The sequence below is a fragment of the Acanthopagrus latus genome, chromosome 8 (assembly GCF_904848185.1).
Source record: "Acanthopagrus latus isolate v.2019 chromosome 8, fAcaLat1.1, whole genome shotgun sequence".
NCBI classification, from domain to species: Eukaryota; Metazoa; Chordata; class Actinopteri; order Spariformes; family Sparidae; genus Acanthopagrus; species Acanthopagrus latus.
Genome location: NC_051046.1, coordinates 9,229,175 through 9,250,508, shown reverse-complemented (window position 1 = coordinate 9,250,508; position 21,334 = coordinate 9,229,175). Strand labels below are relative to the sequence as shown.

The window sequence follows — 21,334 nt, the reverse complement described above, 5'->3', positions numbered from 1 at the left end:
TGAAATGTGTCGTCTTTCATCTGCTGATGGAGGCTGACTTGATTAAAGTAAACCTGATCAATGCATTTTACAATCTCAGTCACATCATCATATGTTTTCAGGACGGATGCTTAAAATCATACAAATTAAATGAAAAACCCCAAAATTGTATATCTTTCTGGCAAATGCTTCAAACTCAAAACACAAATGAAGGGAGGTGGCGCGAGTCTGTAACCATAACTGTACAGAAGCACACAAAATGAAAGTTACGCTACATGTTGTTTGGCTACCCGCAATCGAGTGCGTCGTTGTCGTCAATTATGACAAAGCAAGAATGGAAAGAAGTAACTAGAAGTACCATCTGTGTATGAAATATGTTGTATTTAAATATGATTATTGACAGTATTGGTATATGATGACTCCCCTGTCAGACACTTCCATTTGCTGCTTTTTATGACCTAATCTTTAAACAAATTTAAGATTTTAGGACAGATCATTTTCTCATTCGAGCACTGCAGGTGATATAAAGGTCTGTAAGTGTGTTTGTGGTCCTGTGCAAAGAGAGAGACAAATTTTATGTAGGAATATGGTGATAATAGGTATCATGTGATGTTCGTTTCCCCAGCAAACACCAGCTGCATGTCAAGCATCCATGAGCAAGACACTGAAAACAGGAAAAGCACCACAGAAACATACATCTAACATGAATGCAATCGCATGTTTATTAGTGTGATTCTTCCTGATGTCCACATTTGGCACATCTATATTGATTTTAAAATATGGCAATAATGGGCTGCTGTTTAGCTCACTTGGTAGAGCGAGCATCGCATGCACGGAGGCTTTGTCCTCCCTGGGTTGGAGTCCTGGCTGGGGGCCCTGCGCTGCCCTGCACTCTCTCTCTCATCTTATTTCCTGTCATACCTCAATCTGTTCTGTCAATAAAGCCTAAAAAATGTAAAATCCAATACTGACATTAGGTGAGCTGTGTTGAGAAGATGAAAATACTGGTGAGTTTAAATCAGAATGTAGAAGTCAAATGTGTAACTTCTAAATATACAAACATGCCAGTGAGTACTGAGACCTCCGTTACAGAAGAACAAAGTCAAACACTATAAATATATTATATGGCCTCTACAGACATTTCTCACTCACACACAGTTACTTTAACATGTTCAATATGTCCATGAATAACCTCGCGTGTATTCTACAATTTACTGAACCAATCTTGTCTTCATCGTGACGAGGTAAGCATGAAGTTGTAAAGACATGGGACACTTGAAGGTTGTGCTATTGGTTGATTAAGTACAAAGCAGCCCACTCCTCACATGCTCCACTAGGTTTTGACAGCAGGGGGCAGTCAAACATCACTTTTGTTATGGTGAGAAGTCACAGGTTGTGATTTCCACAAAAAGCTCACAGCAACAGTAAATGAGACAAGAGGACACCTGATTAACAAGACATTTTCTTTTATTCAATAAATAATTTACATTATAAACAGCTGGCGTGTGGCACAACATTTGCTTTACATACAAACACAGTTTGATCTTTCTGGCATTTTTCCCCATTCAGCTATTTTTTTTTTTCAATCTTTTGAACCAGTACAAGTCTGACAGAATTTCAAACCAACATAAGAGCTAAATGAAAAAAGAAAAACATAAAGTGCTTGAAACTCAAAAACATGAACACCCCACAACACGTTCCTACATTCCCTTTCTGAATGAGGTGGGCTGCATTTAGGAAGTTTGATTTGATTGACAACAAAGTGAGCTTTTTGTTTTTTTTCCACTTCCTCCACGAAAACTGGCTGAGTATACTATATTTAGTAAAGAAGATTATGTTCTGTGGTGTTCATGTTTTTGCAAAAATCCCTTTTCAAAATAAGAAAAAAAATAGGTTCACATTCACCAAAACATTTGATGTACAAAAAACTGTGATAAATTCAAAAACACAACTGGTAATATACAAATTTAAACTCAACAAACTCACAAAACATATGTACAATCTCACATTAAACGTGTAGAACCGTATACTGCAAAACTCACAATACAAATTACATCTATTAACACAAGATTCAACATTACAATCATTTTGTTTGTATGTATTTTTTTTGTTGCTGTTGCACCAATACATGTTCCAAATAGCAGTAGTAAGGATCTGCCAAATACTTCAGTGTAAAGGATAAATGAGCGTTAAAACTGTGCCCGAAGAACAACAGTATCTACAGGGATGACTTACACGTTACAAGATACTGCAAGCTGCAGAGAGTTCAAATGTTCTCTTAGCGGGGAGTGCTATCATGAAACACAAGAAAAAGCAAAAAGGTGAGACTGCAAAAACCAGAAACTAAATGCTGCTTTTATAGTGTGTCAGCTGTCATTTTTCTGCAAAACCACAAATTCCAACACAAACACAAGTTATATACAATTAAGAATCCCCCCCGAATGTTTTAACACTGAAAGATGGAAATTCAGTTGTTGGGGGAAATGTTGGCACGAGGGCTTGTTCTTTGGCAATGACTTAAGCCATGAAATCACGTCTACAGACATATGCTTATCATTTAAGCCACAGTCGGGTCAGCACACTGGTAGTCTAGAAATTGCTAAAAACCGACTGGAAATGACGTCTTAACGGTTAGTTCTTACAGTTACTACAGCGATATGGAGGCCCGAAACTGGCAACATCTAAAATACAAATAAAAAGTAATTAGTAAATGTCTCAATGAATATGCCATTACATGTATCAAAAGTATTTAAAATGCATGTAAAATGCATTATGAAAATGTATATTTATATTTTATTTGGTTTTGTATTAATTGCAATTTGTTTGGATCTAATTCAATAAAAATGCATTTATACATTTTTAAATGTAATTCTCCATTTATGTCTGTATTATACTATAATTGAGTTGCAATTCTGCTTCATACCACGAGTCTACGGAGCAGCTTCTTTCCTCAGGGAAGAGAGACTCCTGTCGACAAAGCGGGTGTTGTAAAATGACTTATTGTTGATCCCTTTAATGGCATATTTATTCATTTACTGACTCATTTATGCACGTCTTGATTTTGGCAGATTCAGTCCTCCATACACCACTGCTAGTGATAACAGACTTAAAATGAGTTGAAATTCACAAGATGCTATCAAAGACGTGTCGTGATTGGTTTTGATCTAAATTCTGTAAACACTCCGAGTGCCCTAAACTAAGGTTGTTCTTTTGCTTTCTTGTTAGCTACATTCACATTACAGACTTAAAATACAAACGCTGTCCAATCAACACATCAGCTCGAACAATGGAGAGAGAAAGGCTGGAGGACAATGAAAATGACATACAGATGAAACGAGATTATTTTTATCGGTTCCCTTTTGGGGATTCACTACTTGGCTGGTAGAGTCTGTTCTAGCAGACTGGAGAGCGCCTTGTCTTTTCTATTTCTGAAGATTTGGGTGCAACATAAAGACATGGGAAAGATTTCTCCCATTGGAGGTTTGTTATCTCACTTCTGGGAACTCCTGCACCCACAAACACACAAAATTAACCACAGACGCTGAATTCTGCACACATACTGTACTAACTCACGCACACACACACACACCCTAACAATATGACCCATTAATCTCCACAGCAGACAACTGGAGACGCTGCTCTGACATCCTTTTGGCTGAGTGCTTCCTCCAAAAAGGCTCAGGCTTTTCCAAAGCTGGAAACTAATCAAACATAGAGCTGCTTCTGGCCTTAGGTTAACAAAAGCCCCTGTCAGGTCCTCTCGCTTCGCCACATGAGCCACAGAGAGCTTCACTGGCTTGGCACCAATGAGGGGATCAGGGGAGGGGAGGATCAGCAAACTCCTCTTTCTGCAAAAGATCATCTTGTCCGGCTTCCCATAGGCATGCAGCCCCGGTGAGAATGTGGGATTTAATCCCAGGTGGATATCCTGAGCTCCGGAGTGGCTGGGCTCTCTCACCGCTGCTCTCTTCAAAGACCAGTCCTACGAAGCAGCTAAATACATGTGATGAGAGGTGGAGAGCACAGTGAAACCCGCCCTGTCATTCGGCTGAAGTCAAGACATGACAAAACAACTAAAATGAGACTCTCGGCTTGGATGAGCCTACTGGCAAGCCACCGGTCGCGTCACAGAACCAGAGCAGAAGACAGCAGCCAATGAACGACACAGCGACAACACTCACTGACAGATACACCATGAGGATACTGTTGTAAAGGGACTATAGATGAGCTGTGCAGCACTCAATCCACAATACGACAGCGAGGAGGTTGAGGAGGAACAGTGAAAGCAAATCTTTGCCTTTCTGTGCTGCGCTGTTCCGGATAACATTTTCAAAGATGTGGTGTCTCTTGCTGTTTGAGTGGAGCATTTTTACATCCTCAAAGGCGTAGTAGGCTGCCATGGTGAAGTTTATGTCTCCAGAGGAGAGCAGATCAAACACGCAGGACTGAAAGTAAAGATCCTCCACTGGGAGCCGATCTTTGCACTTGTCCTTGGCAGACTGGTAGGTGAAGCCTTGAGCCCTGGTTCTGCTAGTGCTGTGGGCCTCGGCTGCTCGAGCCCTGAAGTTCCTGAAGTCGATGCGCTGGTTGACAGGACAGCCATGAAGACACAAGTACAAGTCCTGGACGTCACCTTCCTCCACAGAGTTCACAACTTCCTCCGGCATCCGCACGGCGAAGGTCAAGTAGCGGCCTACCTGCCTCACCACTATGGTTGTTCCAATATACCTGGCCTGGATCTCCACGTGCTGCCCGGGAACCTTCTCCACCACGCGCAGAGTGTTCGCTCCGTGCCGATCCCCTCCGTTCTTGGATCCGTCTGCGAATGCAGCTGGCAACTCATCCGTCTCTGCATGGTACATCTTCTGGTCCACACATTCCTGGAAATTCTTAAAGATGATTGTCAGCTGCAGGACAGAAAGCAAGAGAAATCTCATTAACGTTAAGTAGAAATGAGCCTTTAAGATGCTCTCATATACAAGCACGCAGTCATGAGCCGCTGAGTTTTCCTGGTCACATACAGAATTCCTTGTAAAATGCAGTAACTGTAAACATCAGATTTAGAAAAGGGAAGTGCTTATACTTTTGCATTAGGAACAAGTTTGTGCAATATGTGCCATCTACCCCACCACCCCAGTTAAGTGTCACATTTCAGCACTGGCTCAACATGGGGGAGGCCAAGGTAAACGCCCTCAAAAAACATGAGTCTCGGCCATGTAAAATCAGGCCTCAGTTTGCAGACACAAAGACGATCCATTCATAGCGCTGAAAAACCTGCCTGTGAACCCCAGAACTATGCTCCAGGGAGTGGCGTCGGGCCAGGACAGAGCGATATACTCTGCAGCTAATTAAGTGAGACTGGTCAGGACTCTGCAAGCTTGGTTTCATCAAGACACCAATGAACCATTGTCAGAGCAGCGATACCAGGACAGCCTAGGGACTCTGATGTCTGCTCGCTCGGGACAGAGGACAGGGAGAGTCTACAGAATACTAATAGCTCGACAATTCATCTATTGCACCAGTTCTGTCTCAGGCCCCCCCTCCACTCAGCTAACATTCCCACCTACATTAACTTCTGTTTTCGTCCTGCTTCGTTTCTAAAGCTCTTAATGAAAACAAACAAAAGAAGAAATGCCTCCATTATCCCTCTCTCAGAATGAAGATGGAAATAACCAGACAGTTTTATTTGTTCTAGCGAGAGCAATGTACCAAGCACAGAGCTCTGCTAATGCAGATCTTTTACCAAAGGGGCCTTGTTTGCACAGGTGGCATTGGCTGCTGCCTTGTTTTCCCTTTGTCCAGAATCAAGATCTTAAAAAAGCTGTCTCATTTGCTTCCAAGAACAGCAACATAAAAATGTCATTACTTTTAAAAGCTTAAAAACCCCCACAAATGCTTAATAGGGTATCATTAAGAAACCTTGATTGCAGAAAATTATACTTTCTACAAATGTGATTAAGGACAAAGTGCTCTTATACCTCAGTTATGATACTCAACAAAGAGGCTCTGGTCCACACTGACTGATGTCAAAACTTTGCTAAATTTGGAACAACTCAAAGTAAATTTCGCAAACTACAAATACTCCTACCTCTTTGTTCTACTCAGCGCTATTTCAGGCATAGCCGTCCAAACTAACCATTAAACAAAACAACAACACAGGAATGCACTGCTGATACAGATATAATAGAACATATCTAAATCTACACACAACATCTACAGCTTTTAATTCAGTGTGCTTCAGCATGGACTAAACTCTTAAGAAGGCCAAACACCAGCCTGAGCTGGCCACCGTGAAAAGGGAAAATTCAGCCCCATGTTAACATCTGACAAAACACTGCTGTTATAATACTAACACATCATTTATAATGCTTATCAAGATCTTTGCAATTAAGCTGGGTTTGGATTCTTTATCAGTTATCGTGGAGCTCATCCAAACACTAACCAGAGTCCACAGTTTGACAGAGGACCAGAAGCCCTCACAATCAGACCACATGAAAGTAGAGACTCACACACACACAAAAATATCAAGAGCAAGATGTTCTGATGCAGCACTGACTTCTATGGACACCAAGAAAATGTTGTGATAACTTGCGTCAGCCACACTGAACACTTAATGTCAATCCAGCAAGGGGCAACTAATGATCATCTTAATTGCAGATTTATTTGTTGATGATTATTTTAGTCAATTTGGCAGTAACAAATGACAGAAAACGATAAAAAATGACTTTTTTTTCACCATTTCTGGTCTTATTTTATCATCAGTCCAGTACCCACACATTCCAGTACAATTTTGCTTCAATAAATGACTTCAGTGCTTATTGATTATCGCAAAGATGTTTGTGATTGATTTATTATTTAACGCATTTCAGACAAAAATGCCAAATTTCCCTTTTTTTGCTTCTCAAAAGGTGAGAATTTGCTTATTTTCTGATCTGAGAGGAAACTGAATGTTTTTGGGTTTTGGACTGCTAGTCGGACAAAACAAGAACAACATGTCTCCATTTTTCAGAAAAAAATAGCAGATGAATTAACTTAAAAACAAATGTTAGCTGCAGACTTAATTGATTTACTGTCTGATGAAGATTTACTGGTCCAAGTAGAGAATGTTAACATGCATACCAGAGCTGCAATGGCTAGTCCAATTCTTTGAGTCGATCCAAAGAAAATCAACTGCCAACTACAGTATTTTCATAATTAATCATTTCAGTCATTTTTCAAACAGAAATGTCAAACATTTGCTGGTTCCAGCTTCTTGAGCGTCAGGATTTTCTGTTTATTTTTTGTTCAATTATGACATTTAATGAAGAATATTCGGGATTTGGACTGTCGGTTGGACAAAAGAAGCAATTTGAAGACGTCACGTTGATTTTTTTCTAGTTTCTAATATTCTATCGACTAAATGATAAATCACAAATATGACCAGCAGATTAAAGCGATGATGAAAGAAGTCATTATTTGCTGTCTTAATTGGACAGGATGAAGAGAAAGGAGCCTCACCTTGCTTGTGGCAGTGGCTGGAGAACCTGGCACTACGGGAGTGTTGGTCACCTGGACAGACAGGTACTTGTTGTGGATGAGCGGCCAGGCTCCTTCCACCTTACACGTCTGGAAGTCGTCACCAAAAGTCCGGAGGTGTGGATCTCCAAAGAAGCCACAGTGGGTGTAGTTGGGCGGCGCTGTGTTGCGTGGAAGACTGCGCTCATAATGGCACACTTCCGGTCCATCAGAGCGTTCCTGGCTGTCAGGCAGGAGCGGAGGGGAAGGAGGAGGAACCGGGGTGCGGGCACGTGGCTGGGATGTCGGCCCCTCCTTGGAGCAGTTGTGCTGGCTCATTAGATCTTCTATGCCATGCTGGGCGGAGTGGTACGCCAAGTCACCCCTGCAGGTACGAGCGGTCCGGCGTACGCAGCTGTTGTACGCTCGCAGTGCTGTGCAAAACTCCTCCTCTGGCCCAGAGTTTGAGGTGGACGCCCAAAATTCGGAGTTACACTTGAGGATCTTGCACTGCAGACTCACTGTGAGGGAGGAACACGATACGAGTTGAACAAGAGAAAGCAAATCAGAGGCCACCACGTCATTTAGAAACATGACACTGACACAGATAATGTGACTCTTTTTGATGATAGCTTAAAACCACAGATTTACATAATACTGAATCTACTGATACGAATACCAAATACCCACAAAGCCACTGGTGTTAGACTACTTTTCTTGCATGGGACTATTATACATCAAATTATATTCATCATGATAATAAACATTAATTCATGTTTTTGCCAAACATTTGATTTTGTCTATTTTCAAGTTGGCATTCAGTCAACATCTTAAAAAACACCTTACAGTGAGAGAAAAGAAAAGGGAAAGCTTCATTTTGTGTCACTGATGGCTTTAGTTTCAGCATCATAAAAAACAAATAACATCTATTTCTATACAAATCTTTGCATGTTTATAGCATAAAACATTGTACTTCTTAGCAAACAGTGAACAAAAGCTCTTGAGAAAAAGCATAAAAGCACGTCTGAACCTTCCTCAAGTCAACCTGGGTACAACTCTGCTGTTTATTGTAGAAAGCAGTGCACTTCCATTTCACACCCAGTGGTTTCTGCTTTATGTACAAATAAAAAAAGCCATTCAGGATCCTAATCTACACCTTTGATGATAATAAACGCTGCTCGGCTGTTGATTGTTGTTCCCAGCTTTATTTCCACATCCGGCAAACTCTTTGCACAAATGCTCTTCAAACATTTCCCAGGATGCCCTGTTGCAACACCATGTTTGCCTAGCATTACCTTTGACTAATAAAGCATTTATCTGAATGGGCTTGTGAGAAGTTTCACCCAGTGTCTCAAGGGGGGAGCCATATCGACACTTTGAAGTCCCACTTAAAACAATATCCCTCCTGAAAGCTTCACCGCAGCTCCTTCCAACCCCCACACCACCTCTCCATTTACCAACCATTTGATAGATGGCAATAAAACTTATCTTGATCTCAACTCAGTGCATTATCACCTTGTTGTTGGATGGTAAGTGACTTAAGAGGGAAACTGATAAGGGTTTTGGCAAACGTGCAAGGTGAGCTGAATGAGGTGTCCCCGCTGCAAAAACTGACCCACTGCCATCAATCCTGTTGTCAAGTCACATTTTCGAAGTCAATTTAAATGCAAAATTGTGGGGTTTGAATGTAAGATCTCCCTTCTGATGTCAAGAGACATTGTTCTGGCAGTGCTTTTGAAAATCTTCTCCTCAGTAAAGTTTTGGGGGCTTTAAAACCATTTCAACAGGCACGTTCAGGACACAATTGATACAAAATAGTTATTCAAAATCAAGGGCAATATTTAAAACAAATCAAAATGCCATTCCTTGCTAAATTAAGACCCAAGGTTGGGAAAAAACTAAACTATTGGGAGCTGACGATGTGAAATACTGAGGCATGCCCCATCCCCCAAACAAAACAAGGGGTTGAGGGGCTGCAGCAGCTCCACACGGACCTCTCACTTTGTTCCGTCTTTCTCTAATAACGTAAAAGTCAAATAAAAACAGACTTACAACTACTTAAATGAGTCACATTCGGCGCTGTAAGATTCATGTAATATTTTCCAAACATTCAGCTATTTTTTTTTTCAGGCGTCTGCACGTACGCACTTCGCCCTAAATCGCTGTAGTCTAGAAGAATCTAATCATTTTTGAATATGAGTTCGATTGGATTCCAATTGATTTGCTGCGGCGAATTGCGGAATTTTGCTATTTTTATCACTATTAGCGGTCTCCAGCAAAAAACGTACATATTCTAGGTGTATTGAGAAACTTAACTTGAATTGTAACATCACTTAAGTAATTCGGCTAATAAATACAGACCGAAACTGGAAAGTCTGCCACACAACGTGATAAAGTAGTGTGTTAACGCTTCAGAGCTAGCTAACGCTGTGATTTACAAAGTTAAACATGTTTCGTTGAGTTAATAGCATTTGGTTTACATACTTGATACTCTCCGTTTTAAAAACAAACTGGTTTTGTTAGGTAAAAAGTAGCTTCTTACCGGCGGGGAAGAGTGAGAGAAACACGGCGAGGACTCTGCACACGTCAAGCGCCGAGGGTCTTCCTCTTTTCCCCATAACCATCCATCCAGCTCGGGGTCGCACTTCACTCCTCTCCCTGCTCAAACCGGATTAAGGAAGGACAGAGGAGAAGAGTTAGAGCCACCCAAGTCCTCGGTGACAAAACACAAAAAAAGTCCATAGAAAGAGGTCTGAAGCCGGTCCCCGTCTTCTCATCACTATGGGGTAAGAAGTTGTTATTCTTTCCTTCTGTACGAGAGTTAAACCGAGCGGCTACAGCCGAGTTAGCTAACTAACAGCCAGTGCGGGGCCAACGGCTGAGCGCAGCCCGGCGAGCTCTCTTCCTTTTAGGGAGTGTCGACAAGGTGCAGCCCCTGAGGCCCAGCGGACACACTGCACCAATCACGGCCGCCTGTGGTGCCCATAAAACCCCCCTCCGAAAAGTTTCGAATTACACCTCGACGTGCAGACTTGTTCGACGACGACCGAGTCTTCACGACCCACAAAGTTGTTAGTCCACAGCATGTAGGGAAAGAGAGAGAGGACACAACCATGAGGAGAGAGTCGAGCCTCCACAGAGCCTGTGTGCTGAGGAAACTGGAGGAGAAACCCCACAGAGTCAACAAAAATCACGTTTATTCTTCCGCTAAAGATCTGATTTTACTTCTTCACTGCCAGTTTCGAAAGCTGCTGTGAAATAAAATGGTGGCTACAGGCCAAGTCAAGCTCTTCACACCATGACAGGCTCGATCTGACAGATAGATGTCTATAAAATGAGGCACAGCACATCAAGGATATTTACATTTGATGAGTCTTGTTGTATTTTACTCAGGTGTCATAAGATTTGGAGCTGCAGAAATGAATCGATCAGATAATCGATTAATCGGTTTTTAACACTGATTGAACGTTTTCGCCATTTTTTGACATTTGAAACACCAAACAAACAACTAATTGCCTAATCTATTAAATAGAGGTCGACCGATAGCGATTATTAGAAATCAATCAAGGAGACTAAAAACCTAACATCTGTGACAGATATTCATTTGCAGCAAAACAGTTTTGAATATTTCCATGTTCTGCGACTTCATCCTTCCACTCCACTGAAGTTATTTGATTACTTTAGTTACTTAGCTGATTTTGATTGTCCAGTGTTCCTAGGCTATTAATTGTGTCGTGTTACCAATCAGAGATTGGACATTGAGCGAGAGGATGATGCATCAGACCCAAACTAGCATCTTGAAATTAGCTTATTTTATCGGCAATCTGACAGAATAATCACCACCGATACCCGATAAATAGCAAATGATCGCCAGATCCAGAGTGCTGTCATAACCACAGCCTGACTGATACTGGATTTCTGGGGCTATTGCCATTAAGGGAACATAAAAAACAATATAGATATATCAGCTGAAATTCTTATATATATAGAAAATATACAAAATCTATCTATCTATCTATCTATCTATCTATCTATCTATCTATCTATCTATCTATCTATCTATCTATCTAGTGTCCAAAATGACACCAGTGCAGTGAAACAATAAACCTCACTAAGGATTTAATAATTATAATTGTCACAAGAGTCTTTTTCTACACTGTGTTCTGTAAAACAATGAAGTTTTCATATGCCGCATATCAGATTCACATATCGATTGATCACCTGATTTTATGTTTTTAAGATACATGTGTGAAAGATCTATGTAAGATACTCTTAATCATACTGACAGCACTGTAAGAGGGTGTATTAAAAGGGAGGAACTGGGCTTTAAAGGGTTTTAAGGGAATTTAACTCCCTAAACACAGCTTATTAAATCAAACTGAATTGGACAGGGTGGATGTAAAGAAAGCACATTTAGAATAAGCACTTAAAAAAAAAACACTTTGTGTAACACGCCTGTGATTTATATGATGTAAACTTAATCCTCGGGTTGGTAAATGACCCAAAATTCCCAGCAGAAATGCAACAGAACACGAGCTGTGTGTTCTCAATGACACCTGCAGTGCTGGACAGTCGTATTGATCAGCAGAGAACAAGCCAAGGGCTCATAATTAAACATGAGGCCTCAGCAGTAGGTTAACACATCACATGCACATTTTTTGGTACGTTGCAAGACTTTGACGTCATTTATTTTTGGCATGTTGGCTTAAAGGATCTGAATCATTTGTGAGCCCCTCCTCTCAGAGCCACAACATCGCCTTTCACTTCAACAAATGACACATTACTGGTGTCTTTTTAAACCAGAATACGAGCGGACAGATGTCTGCGTGCTCATGTTAAGGCTGGCTTGTACAGTATTTTTCCACAGTGCGGCTGTTGAATGTCTTTGTGATTGCTGTCCCGTTTGTGGATGATGGATACGCTGGTGTACAATGAGGTCTGAGCCTATACATGTTTTCATCAGGGGTGGCCCCGTGCACACTGATTTCTAGCTCTTATATATACCAGGCACCCACATCTGAAATGAATGGCTGCAGCTGAAAGGAAGCCTAGAAGCAGCTCGGTGAAGTCTTGTGATGGATTGTGGAACATTTTTTGGCTTCTTTAGCGGTGACACTGTGGACGTAGAAGACAAAACTCTATCCTCTATCACTGTGAGGATTTTGCTGCAGGTGGTTTAAGAGTTACTCGTTTTAGGAAAAAAAGCTCTGGTTCCTTGTTCTTCTTCACCTGTTGCAGTGGCTTTGCGAGATGTAGGCGCATCATGACTGCACATTAAGTTATATTAAGATGTTAATAGGCCGTGTTGTGACATTGTCACACAATTAGTCTATTAATCATGTCATCACTGTCGTGATTGAATAAGTACTCGTTTGCTAATAACCGTTTTTTTAATGAATAATGAGCTAAGATCATTAAAAGATAATTATGGCATCAAGTGAGCTTTGATAGTAGATATTTAGAGATTCTAGTGCAAGACTACGTTCATCTGCATTGTAACAAAGACACTGGAGAAATTAATTATTTCACTGATTTTAAACGTGTATCAATGGATTTTAGAGTCTACATCATCAGGACGGGAGAATTTAGTTCTTATTCTGAATCAGTAATATCGAATAATGGCAATAAGCTTGTAAATAAGAAGTCAATTCATAGATTAATAAAGTAATTTATTATGAAAAAATGTGAAGTTGTACTTTTTTTGGCTCATACCAATGTTGAGGATTAAAACAAATGATCGATATCAATATATCGGTCATAACTACGCATTTTTTGTCGCATATCTTTGCCACAAAACACGTGTAACGGTGGCAGAATATTTTAGTTTAAACGTCATTGTCTAAAATGACATCTTTGCAATGAAACAATACATTTCACTGCAGATTTAATAATTATACATCTTCTCAGTAATCTTTTTCTGCATTATATGCTCTAAAAAGGAATAGTTTTCACATTAACGGGCGTGTAGGACACCATAACGCTAATACCGATATACCTGTGATAGGCCGATATCAGCCGATAACATGGACCAACTCATGCATCGGTCTGGCTCGAGAAGGGTCCTCATGGTTCCAGCGTCTCATTTCCAAGGATTCTTGTTAATATACAATGATTTTGGGGAGTTATTCGGGCTGTTTGAGGGCAAAATTAGCAATCTGAAGCAATTTTATTGAGCTCTTACGAAATTGTGATGGCCATTTTATGTGCAACATTTAATGCCACAGTCCTAATTCTTATCATAAAGGCTCGTTTTTATCATTTGGGTTACCCAACCAGTCAAAGTCATGTTGGGGTGTCTTCCCAACAGCCTTTAATCATCAAGAATTTGCTATCAGCTCTATTTTGGGCTTTCAGACGACAACTCCAGTCATTTTATCAACCGTTTGACTGTTTGATGCTCTTAACAGAATGAATCTGAGGTTTAACATCTCCCTGTAGTAAAATATATATATATATAAAAAAAACAGCTGTAAATTAAGACTTATCTGCACAGAGACACCAGACAGATTATGAGCTCCACCTGCTGTAACAGGTAAAGGTGACATCACTTAACAATAAAACACCGCCATAAATCCCAGAGAGTATCATCCAATCACGTTTTTATGGTGTGCTGCTTCCCAGCCTCTGATGTCACCTGTCAAAGCAGACACACTTTTGGCATTTTTATATTAGGTAAATGATCTCTCTCTCTCTCTCTCTCTCTCTCTCTCTCTCTCTCTCTCTCTCTCTCTCTCTCTCTCTCTCTCTTTTGTGCAGTGTCACATCTCTCGTGCACTACCCTCCTTTTTTGGTATCCGTGCGTCTTGACGCACAGAGGACTGATCCTCTTTTCCCAACAGATGGCGCATGTTGGGAGCTCTGATAATGAAACCTCAAATCATGACACACAAACGCACATGGCAGTACGAGGACAACCAAACCTGTCATTAAACGTGAGCTCTGTGGGCAGCTCGCTTATTGCTCTAATTGCAGCTGTCATGCAATTAGGGATTGCATTTAAAAGGGAAGGTGGAGATCTGCAGCCGGCAGGCGCGTTTTGTCCTGATCATCCCTTACACCTTGTCAGATAGAAGTAACCAACCCTGACAGTATGGTAATTAAAAACCAGTCTGTGCGATATAGATGAGAATAAAGGTGTTCGATTTCAAGCGTTTTGCAAAACGTCTTTGACGGGAATGGATCAAGTTTTTGCAGAAACGTAGCTCCGCTGGCTGGAAATCAGGCACACAGACAGATAGTAGTTGGAAAGCGAAAAGACAGAGACAAGACACCTGCGCTTTTAAAATAAATGAACTTAAATATTCAAAAAAATGAAAATTAAAATAAAAAAAAACAAGCGTGTCACTTATAAAAGCAGACAAACCGACCTTGGCGACTGCATGAGCTCTGCGCGGCTCTGGAGTCCTGCAGGAACCCGGAGGACAGCGAACAGGAGCGAGAGGAAGCCGACTCCTCCAACAGAAAAAAAAAAAAAAAAAAATATCTCCCCCCTTTTTCAAACAAGTCGTCACAGTAATCCGAAATCAAACGCACCCAGCGGCTCTCTGAGCGTAAAACCCGCCGATGTGTTCATGATGTCCACCGATGAGCCTCTCAGGGAAATCAAAGTGCTGTTTGGGGGAGTTAGGCTTCATGAGAGGAGAGAGGAGAGGAGAGGAGAGAGGGGGGACTCAGATCTCTCCAGCCATTGCTGAACTCATTTGACTATCAAGTCGATCGGGAAAAGGAGACATTATGATAGATTAAGTCCAGTAATTGCCCTCATCCTGCGCGGTGGATCCAAATTGTTGTTTATGGTCGACGGGTCGGGGGAGGAAAAGAAAAAAAAGCCCCGGGGGCAAAAAGAACCGCCGCCGCCGCTGCTGCTGCTGCTGCTGCTGCTGCTCTGTACGGCCCCGATCCGCTGCGTGGATGTTGTGAAATGGCTAGTTAGAAAGTGTGAGAGAGACAATGATCGACTCTGCATGACGCCGCTGGGAGCCCCACATCTCAGCTGTGTGTGAACCCCCTCTGCTGCACACACACACACACACACACACACACACAACTTCTCTCTCTCTCTCTCTGAGGCTTTAGGAGACAGGAGTCCTCAGCTTGGAGGCGCAGCTGCATTGGAAAAACAAGCCAACAACAACAACAAAACAAAAAATTGAGTCGTTGAGTCAGTGTCATTTTTATTGTTAAAGCAAGTGAGACTAGAACCCATGTTGTGTCAAATGTAAATCTCATGATAGGTGTAGAGAAGATATGTGCTGTGTTTTTTCTGCCTCGTTTCAGAATAAGCAGCCCGATCGGGAGGATAAGATGTTAGATGAAGTGTTTTTCAAACAAAACAAAACAAAACAAAACAAAAACACAGATATGCCCAGATTTGTGCATGTCAGTGGCTACAGGCCCCAACATATTGATACTGTCTTCACAAATTGTGTCATATCATGTTCACGGTACATGTTTATCGGCCAAAAAGCCGGTAACCGCAGCTCGAGACGGCGTTCCATATTTGTAGGAGTCACACCACGGAATATTTTTGAAGTCTGTCAATTTCCAGCCTTGTTTGTGGTGACCAACCCAGATACTTTTTGAGTGGAAGTCAGGCTGTTTGTGGGGAAGAAAACTGATATTTTGACTCGAAGTTGGACCATCTTTATCCATGTTTGTGGCGAGAAAATATTTTACATTTTATTTTATTTTTATACTTTTATTTTGAGGGGAAGTCAGGATGTCTTTGGCCGAGTTTGTGGTGAGGAACTTTTTTTTTTTTTTTTTTTATCTCTGACAGGATGTCGGGACATCTCCTGCTGTTTCTGTGGCTACACAAATCTAATATTTTTGAAGTTGGGACATGTTCAGCCATGCTTGTGGTGAGAAAGAATTGATGTTTTTGATAGAAAGTCACGACATCTCGAGCCATGTTTGTAGCAAATTTTTACAAATATTTTTGACAGGAAGTCAGGACATCTCCAGCTGATTTTGTCGCTACAAAAATAAGATTTTTTTTCAACAGGACATCTGCAGTGTTTGTGGTGACCAAAACAAATATTTTAAACAAAAAACATGATGTTTTCCTAACCCTAACCAGGTGGTTTTTGTGCCTAAACCCTAACAAGAGAAATGTACCTTTTAATATCTTTTCTGCAGAATTTGGGTATGAGTATCCGCACCTTTGGCAACAGAAATATGAGATTAAACATGAGCTGCTAACTTCATTAATTCTGAACGTTTTCAACAAACAGCTCCATTGTCAGATCTGCACCCTCGTCGGGTAACCTTTAGCAGTCCCCCATCTTTACAAATGACAGGTTGGAAAAAGACAAATCCATAATAATCAGGATTTAATGGAGGATCAGATGGACAAACACTTTGCAGCCCTGCAGGAGGGGGGGTGGGGAAGGCTTCAAGGCAGAGAGGACTGCATAGAGGCTGCACCTGTGTTTTAGGATCAGGCTGCATGCAGGAAAATACCACCACAGTCCCCCCCATCCCCCGCCCCCCTTTCCTCTTCAGCTTTTTTCAAGCCTCCGCTCCTCCTAACTGGTTCTCTCTGCTCCAGTTTCGCTTGTGATCAGGAAAATCCACCACATCGGGGAGGCCAACTGAAGCAGCACATCGACAAGTTCACTGTCCTTACACTATGTCAGGATGGTAACTGGTGGTGATGACAGTTAAAACCTTCTCATTAACCAGCATGTGATTTTTCCCCTCTTTATTAACACTGATGCAGGCGATGTCATTTGCATGTGGCTGCCGGACACATTACATCATCCCCTTTATGCATCCAGTGAGAAACTGACCCCTGTAATCCACTCGTTTACTATCACAGCCCAGAACCGGCCCTCCCCAGATGGCCACTGAGAGGCAGCATATTTTACATCGATGTAACATTAGAACATGAAAGAGTGACACCCCGGTGTGAAAAGAATGGTTGAAGAGGTGCCGGATGCTGGCCCCATCTCAAACACAGCTGGTGTACAGCGCTGCCTCACTGAGGTATCATGGCGAGTTAACACAACAGATCTGCTTTACATATCACTGGATTAAGAAACAGCGCAGCTCAGCTTCTGCTTTCTCTCACAGAACGAATCAGTGACAGTCAGCCGTGTCACTGCTATAGGGGCCAAATGAAAGGAGCAGTGAGTAACGCTCTCGGGGTCTATGTGGTGGTAGCCTGTGATTTAGTCCATTATGAAAATCTGTTCAGCTCAGGCGGTCTCACCAAATAAAACAGAAGCGGCACAGAGACAGAAACCGACGGAAAAATCTGCCAGAGTGAAGGAAATTCCTGCAAGGCTGATGTAAAAAAGATTATAAGCCACAGAAAGCATTTATTTTTCAAACCTTGTCAGAGAAAGAATACAGTGTATATGCTGACAAGACGAGGCTTAATGATTGTTTCTGCTTCTAACTTTCCTGACATGCAGAGTTGTGTGTCTCTAGATTCGCTAAACTTACATACTGTAAGGTCAACACATGCAGAGGAGTCATTCAGATCATCACATGCTGTACTCACTCTGACCGTAAAATCAGATTGTTTTCCCCTTGTTGAAGGAGAGATTGTGATCATCAGTTCATCATAAACCCAGTTTACTGATGACGGACTTGGTTTGTTTGTGTTTATTCTCAGTCAAAGCTTCTTATCTTGATCAAGATCATACCAGGTGAAACAGTGATCATGTGGGACACGAGGTGTTGAGAAAAAATGTGTCTCCATAACTGACCGCATGTTGGGAGTGGACGATATTATGAAAGACATGCAGGAAACGAGTCAGCGGTTGCAGTATTTCTGAGTCAGACACGGATTAGTAAACATACTATGCTCTTACTGACCTTCCAGTCGGCTTTTGAACTGCTGCAGCATAACAATTAGCTCGTCACAGTGTGTCGCGCCGCTTATTCCTGTGGTGTCACACTGGAAGATCTGAGGGGCTGTTTGAGATACAGTATACAGACACATCCTCTGTGATCACTGCGTCAGCTGACAGAACATCTGCGAAAATACATTTTGAAAAAGTCTTTGCCTGGTTTTGTTCTCTTAGCTGTGAGGATTTACTGCTTTTCTCTTTGCCTTAGGTGATAAAATCTGAATATCTTTTAGGTGCTGCGCTTTTATTTATTCATTTGTTCGTTCGTTCGTTTGATCAGGATGGAGCACATTAATGAACATCAGTTTAAAAATACACAATGTAAACACGCAGGTTTTTAGCAAGAATGCTAATTTATAGTCCCTCGGAAGGTAAAAAAAAAACAGTAACATTAAAAATAACAATACACAGTGCTAAAAAAGACACGTGCCAGGTGATATGGCTTTGAATAATATTGTGATTTTTTTTGTTGGGCTATATCCTGATACATGATTGCAATATCTTTTTTTTAAAAATCTCCCTAAAAGCACTTTATAAATGTCACTCAGTGACAATATGCCAATATCTAAACATCAACAAAATATTAACACATTACATGACAATTATGATAAGTAATCATCAGTATAAGTGCATATAATGACTACGTAGATAAAGGCAAGTATTAGAAACAGTAGGATCAGGATATGACTCATCACTTTACTGTAATGCCGCCTTTAAAACCAGGAAATGACACTTACCAACACTCACGCCATATCATGCTAAAACAATATCTGAAACCATAAGACAATACATTGGCTTATGTCATGCTAATGATATGATATCAATATATTGTCCAGCCCTACTTCTGGTTGCTTAAAACAAGATGTTTGATGATATCACACAGGACATTTTCACCCATTTTCTGACATTTATGGACCAAACAGGAAAACATGAATTCATAAAATGAAGGCTATAGTTGCAGCTCTTATCTGCAATGTTTTTAATTAGTTTTCTTTACAATTACAGCTTAAAAGAACTAACAGAAAAAACTAATTATATTTAAAGGAATATTTCAGATTTTGCAAGAAACAAAAGCTATTTATTTGGATTTTTCAAACCGATTGTGCTGCCAGATTGCTCAAGTGAAAACATTTTTAAACTTAAGAGTCCATACAAGATGTGGCACTTAACAGCATATTGTCAGCATACACATTACATGCTTACACACATGGCGTATCATGTTGTGATTCATGCACTGCTTTGTGTTTTTCTGATTTGTTGGAGAAACCGCCATGTTGACTGAATCGACTGTAGCAAATGCAACTATCTGCTGCTCGTAATGACACAGGCCCTCTATTTGTATTCTCCACACATCATAAGACTCGAGTCCAGCGTGAAATAATATCCATTTACTAATATAACACACATATACCACATGTGCATATCCTTCAATTTGCACCACTGTGTTTGCTAACACGGTGTTGAAATGCATCTTGTAGAACTCATTGAGTGTATCGAATATGGTTGAAGAGCAGTGTTTAGTGTTAAGAATGACCTTCTGTCCCCGCCAAAGGTTTTTCTTTCTTCCTGTAAAGGCGATTCAATGAGAAAAATATTACCCAGTTAACCGGGGGTGGAGTCCCTTGGTATTCAGCGGTTCGCTCAACCAGACCAAGATGTACGTTGCATGTACATGATTGGCATTTAAAAAAGGAAAGGGGGTAGTTCATCTAGTGGCACTGTCTTTGGTAATCAGGTGTGAGCATGAATGCAAGAAATTCTATTAGGAGGTGATATGTGGGGCTCAGACACTGTGTGGAATTACTGCCACAGTCGGTAACAATATGAATGCAGGAAGCTTGCAAATTGGTCCGTTGGTGCACACGGAGGAATGGGCTTGAATGTGTAAACCCTCATTACAGACTCCTCTATCTCATTTTTTAAGCAGAGAAGGTGAGTTTCTTCTTCCCCCGCCCTTATTTTCTCCCCTTCTTTCTAAAGCCAGACTGCGAATCCAGTGAGAATTATGCACACTGTTTAATTCCAGACATGGACAGAAGTAGACAGAGTGTGTACAGACTGCGAGACAAATAATTAGCTCCGCTGCTAAACAGAAGCGATCTCAATGGAAGACACGACACATCAAGCCAAATTTTTTTTTAGGGGAGGAACATTAGCCAGCGAATAACAGTTTTGGACCATGAATGATCATCGCAATTTTGCACCTGACAGGGTTTAACATCAACACATGTTGGTGAGCGGCCATGACTCCATTAGCATGCAAGATGCCATAAATGCACGCAAAGAAGACTGCGGCTTATCTCAATAAAACAGCTGCCTGTTTTAATTTCCTGCTTCTGAAATTTCGGCGCAAAAAAGTGAAAGACCAATCTCGACGTTCGGTTTATGAAAATAGAATTAGATAAGGTTTTTTTTTCTCCACGCGGTGTGAAATGCCTTTCCCGCAATTTAATTTACAGTAATTCACAGCTAATCAGTCTCAGAGATTTTGGCATTATGCCTTTATTTGTCTTTACTGTCATAATAAAAAAAACAATCAACGCTTCTTTTTTGTTTTTGCATTTTTGCTCGGACAATAAAATTAGGTGCGGCGCATTTATCCCTCGGACTAAATGGATTCATAAAGTGGCACGTTTGATTTTTAAATTAGTCGCTGTCACCGCCATATTTGCCACAGTGTTACTACGCTTATATCTTATCTGAAAAACGTGGCAGAAAGACATTCACCTCAAGTCAACTCTCTCTGTCTGCAAACATCTTCCTATCAGACCCAATTTCTTCCCTCCATTTAAGCTCCTCGACCTGTGCAAATGTGGAGTCAGTCACAGGAATCCAAGCACAGACAAAATGTCGACTTCTATCAAGGTGAATGCTCTCACTGTCTGGGTGTCGGAAAATAAGCAACCCGGTCTGGATTCCTCACAGCTCTTTCATGTCTTGGCTTCGTCTGCTCGGTTGTTGAACTTTACTGGTGTTGTGCAGTGTTGTCCTGTATACACAGC

General features: G+C 41.2%; 1 protein-coding gene and 1 long non-coding RNA gene across 5 annotated transcripts in view; one reads left to right on the top strand and one right to left on the bottom strand.

Moving 5' to 3' along the window:
- Nucleotides 1-1,428: 1,428 nt before the first annotated feature.
- rgma (repulsive guidance molecule BMP co-receptor a) lies at nucleotides 1,429-15,403 on the bottom strand. 2 transcript variants are annotated; one of them, XM_037107579.1, is made up of 4 exons: nucleotides 14,841-15,403; nucleotides 10,016-10,131; nucleotides 7,477-7,994; nucleotides 1,429-4,886 (listed from the first exon to the last, which is right to left on the bottom strand). In XM_037107579.1, the coding sequence occupies exons 1-4, from the start codon at nucleotides 14,852-14,854 to the stop codon at nucleotides 4,197-4,199; spliced, it is 1,338 nt and encodes a 445-aa protein (XP_036963474.1). In that variant the 5' UTR covers nucleotides 14,855-15,403; the 3' UTR covers nucleotides 1,429-4,196. The 2 variants fall into 2 exon arrangements, with proteins under 2 accessions (XP_036963474.1, XP_036963473.1); XM_037107578.1 differs by lacking the exon at nucleotides 14,841-15,403 and adding an exon at nucleotides 10,492-10,780.
- The window catches only part of LOC119024627, a 38,030-nt gene continuing 26,800 nt past the window's right edge, over nucleotides 10,105-21,334 (top strand). For all 3 annotated transcript variants that reach the window (XR_005076537.1, XR_005076536.1, XR_005076535.1), the window contains exon 1: nucleotides 10,105-10,259. This is a non-coding gene — a long non-coding RNA (uncharacterized LOC119024627). The remainder of the gene's footprint in view (nucleotides 10,260-21,334) is intronic.

Bases quoted from the DNA above. Each gene is read 5' to 3' on its own strand.
- rgma (XM_037107578.1), bottom strand. From the start codon at position 10,559: ATGCTGTGGACTAACAACTTTGTGGGTCGTGAAGACTCGGTCGTCGTC. The intron at 7,995-10,015 runs GTAAGAAGCTAC...CCTCCCTCACAG, and splicing joins TCTCTCACTCTTCCCCGCCG to TGAGTCTGCAGTGCAAGATC. The intron at 4,887-7,476 runs GTGAGGCTCCTT...TCTGTCCTGCAG, and splicing joins CAGCCACTGCCACAAGCAAG to CTGACAATCATCTTTAAGAA.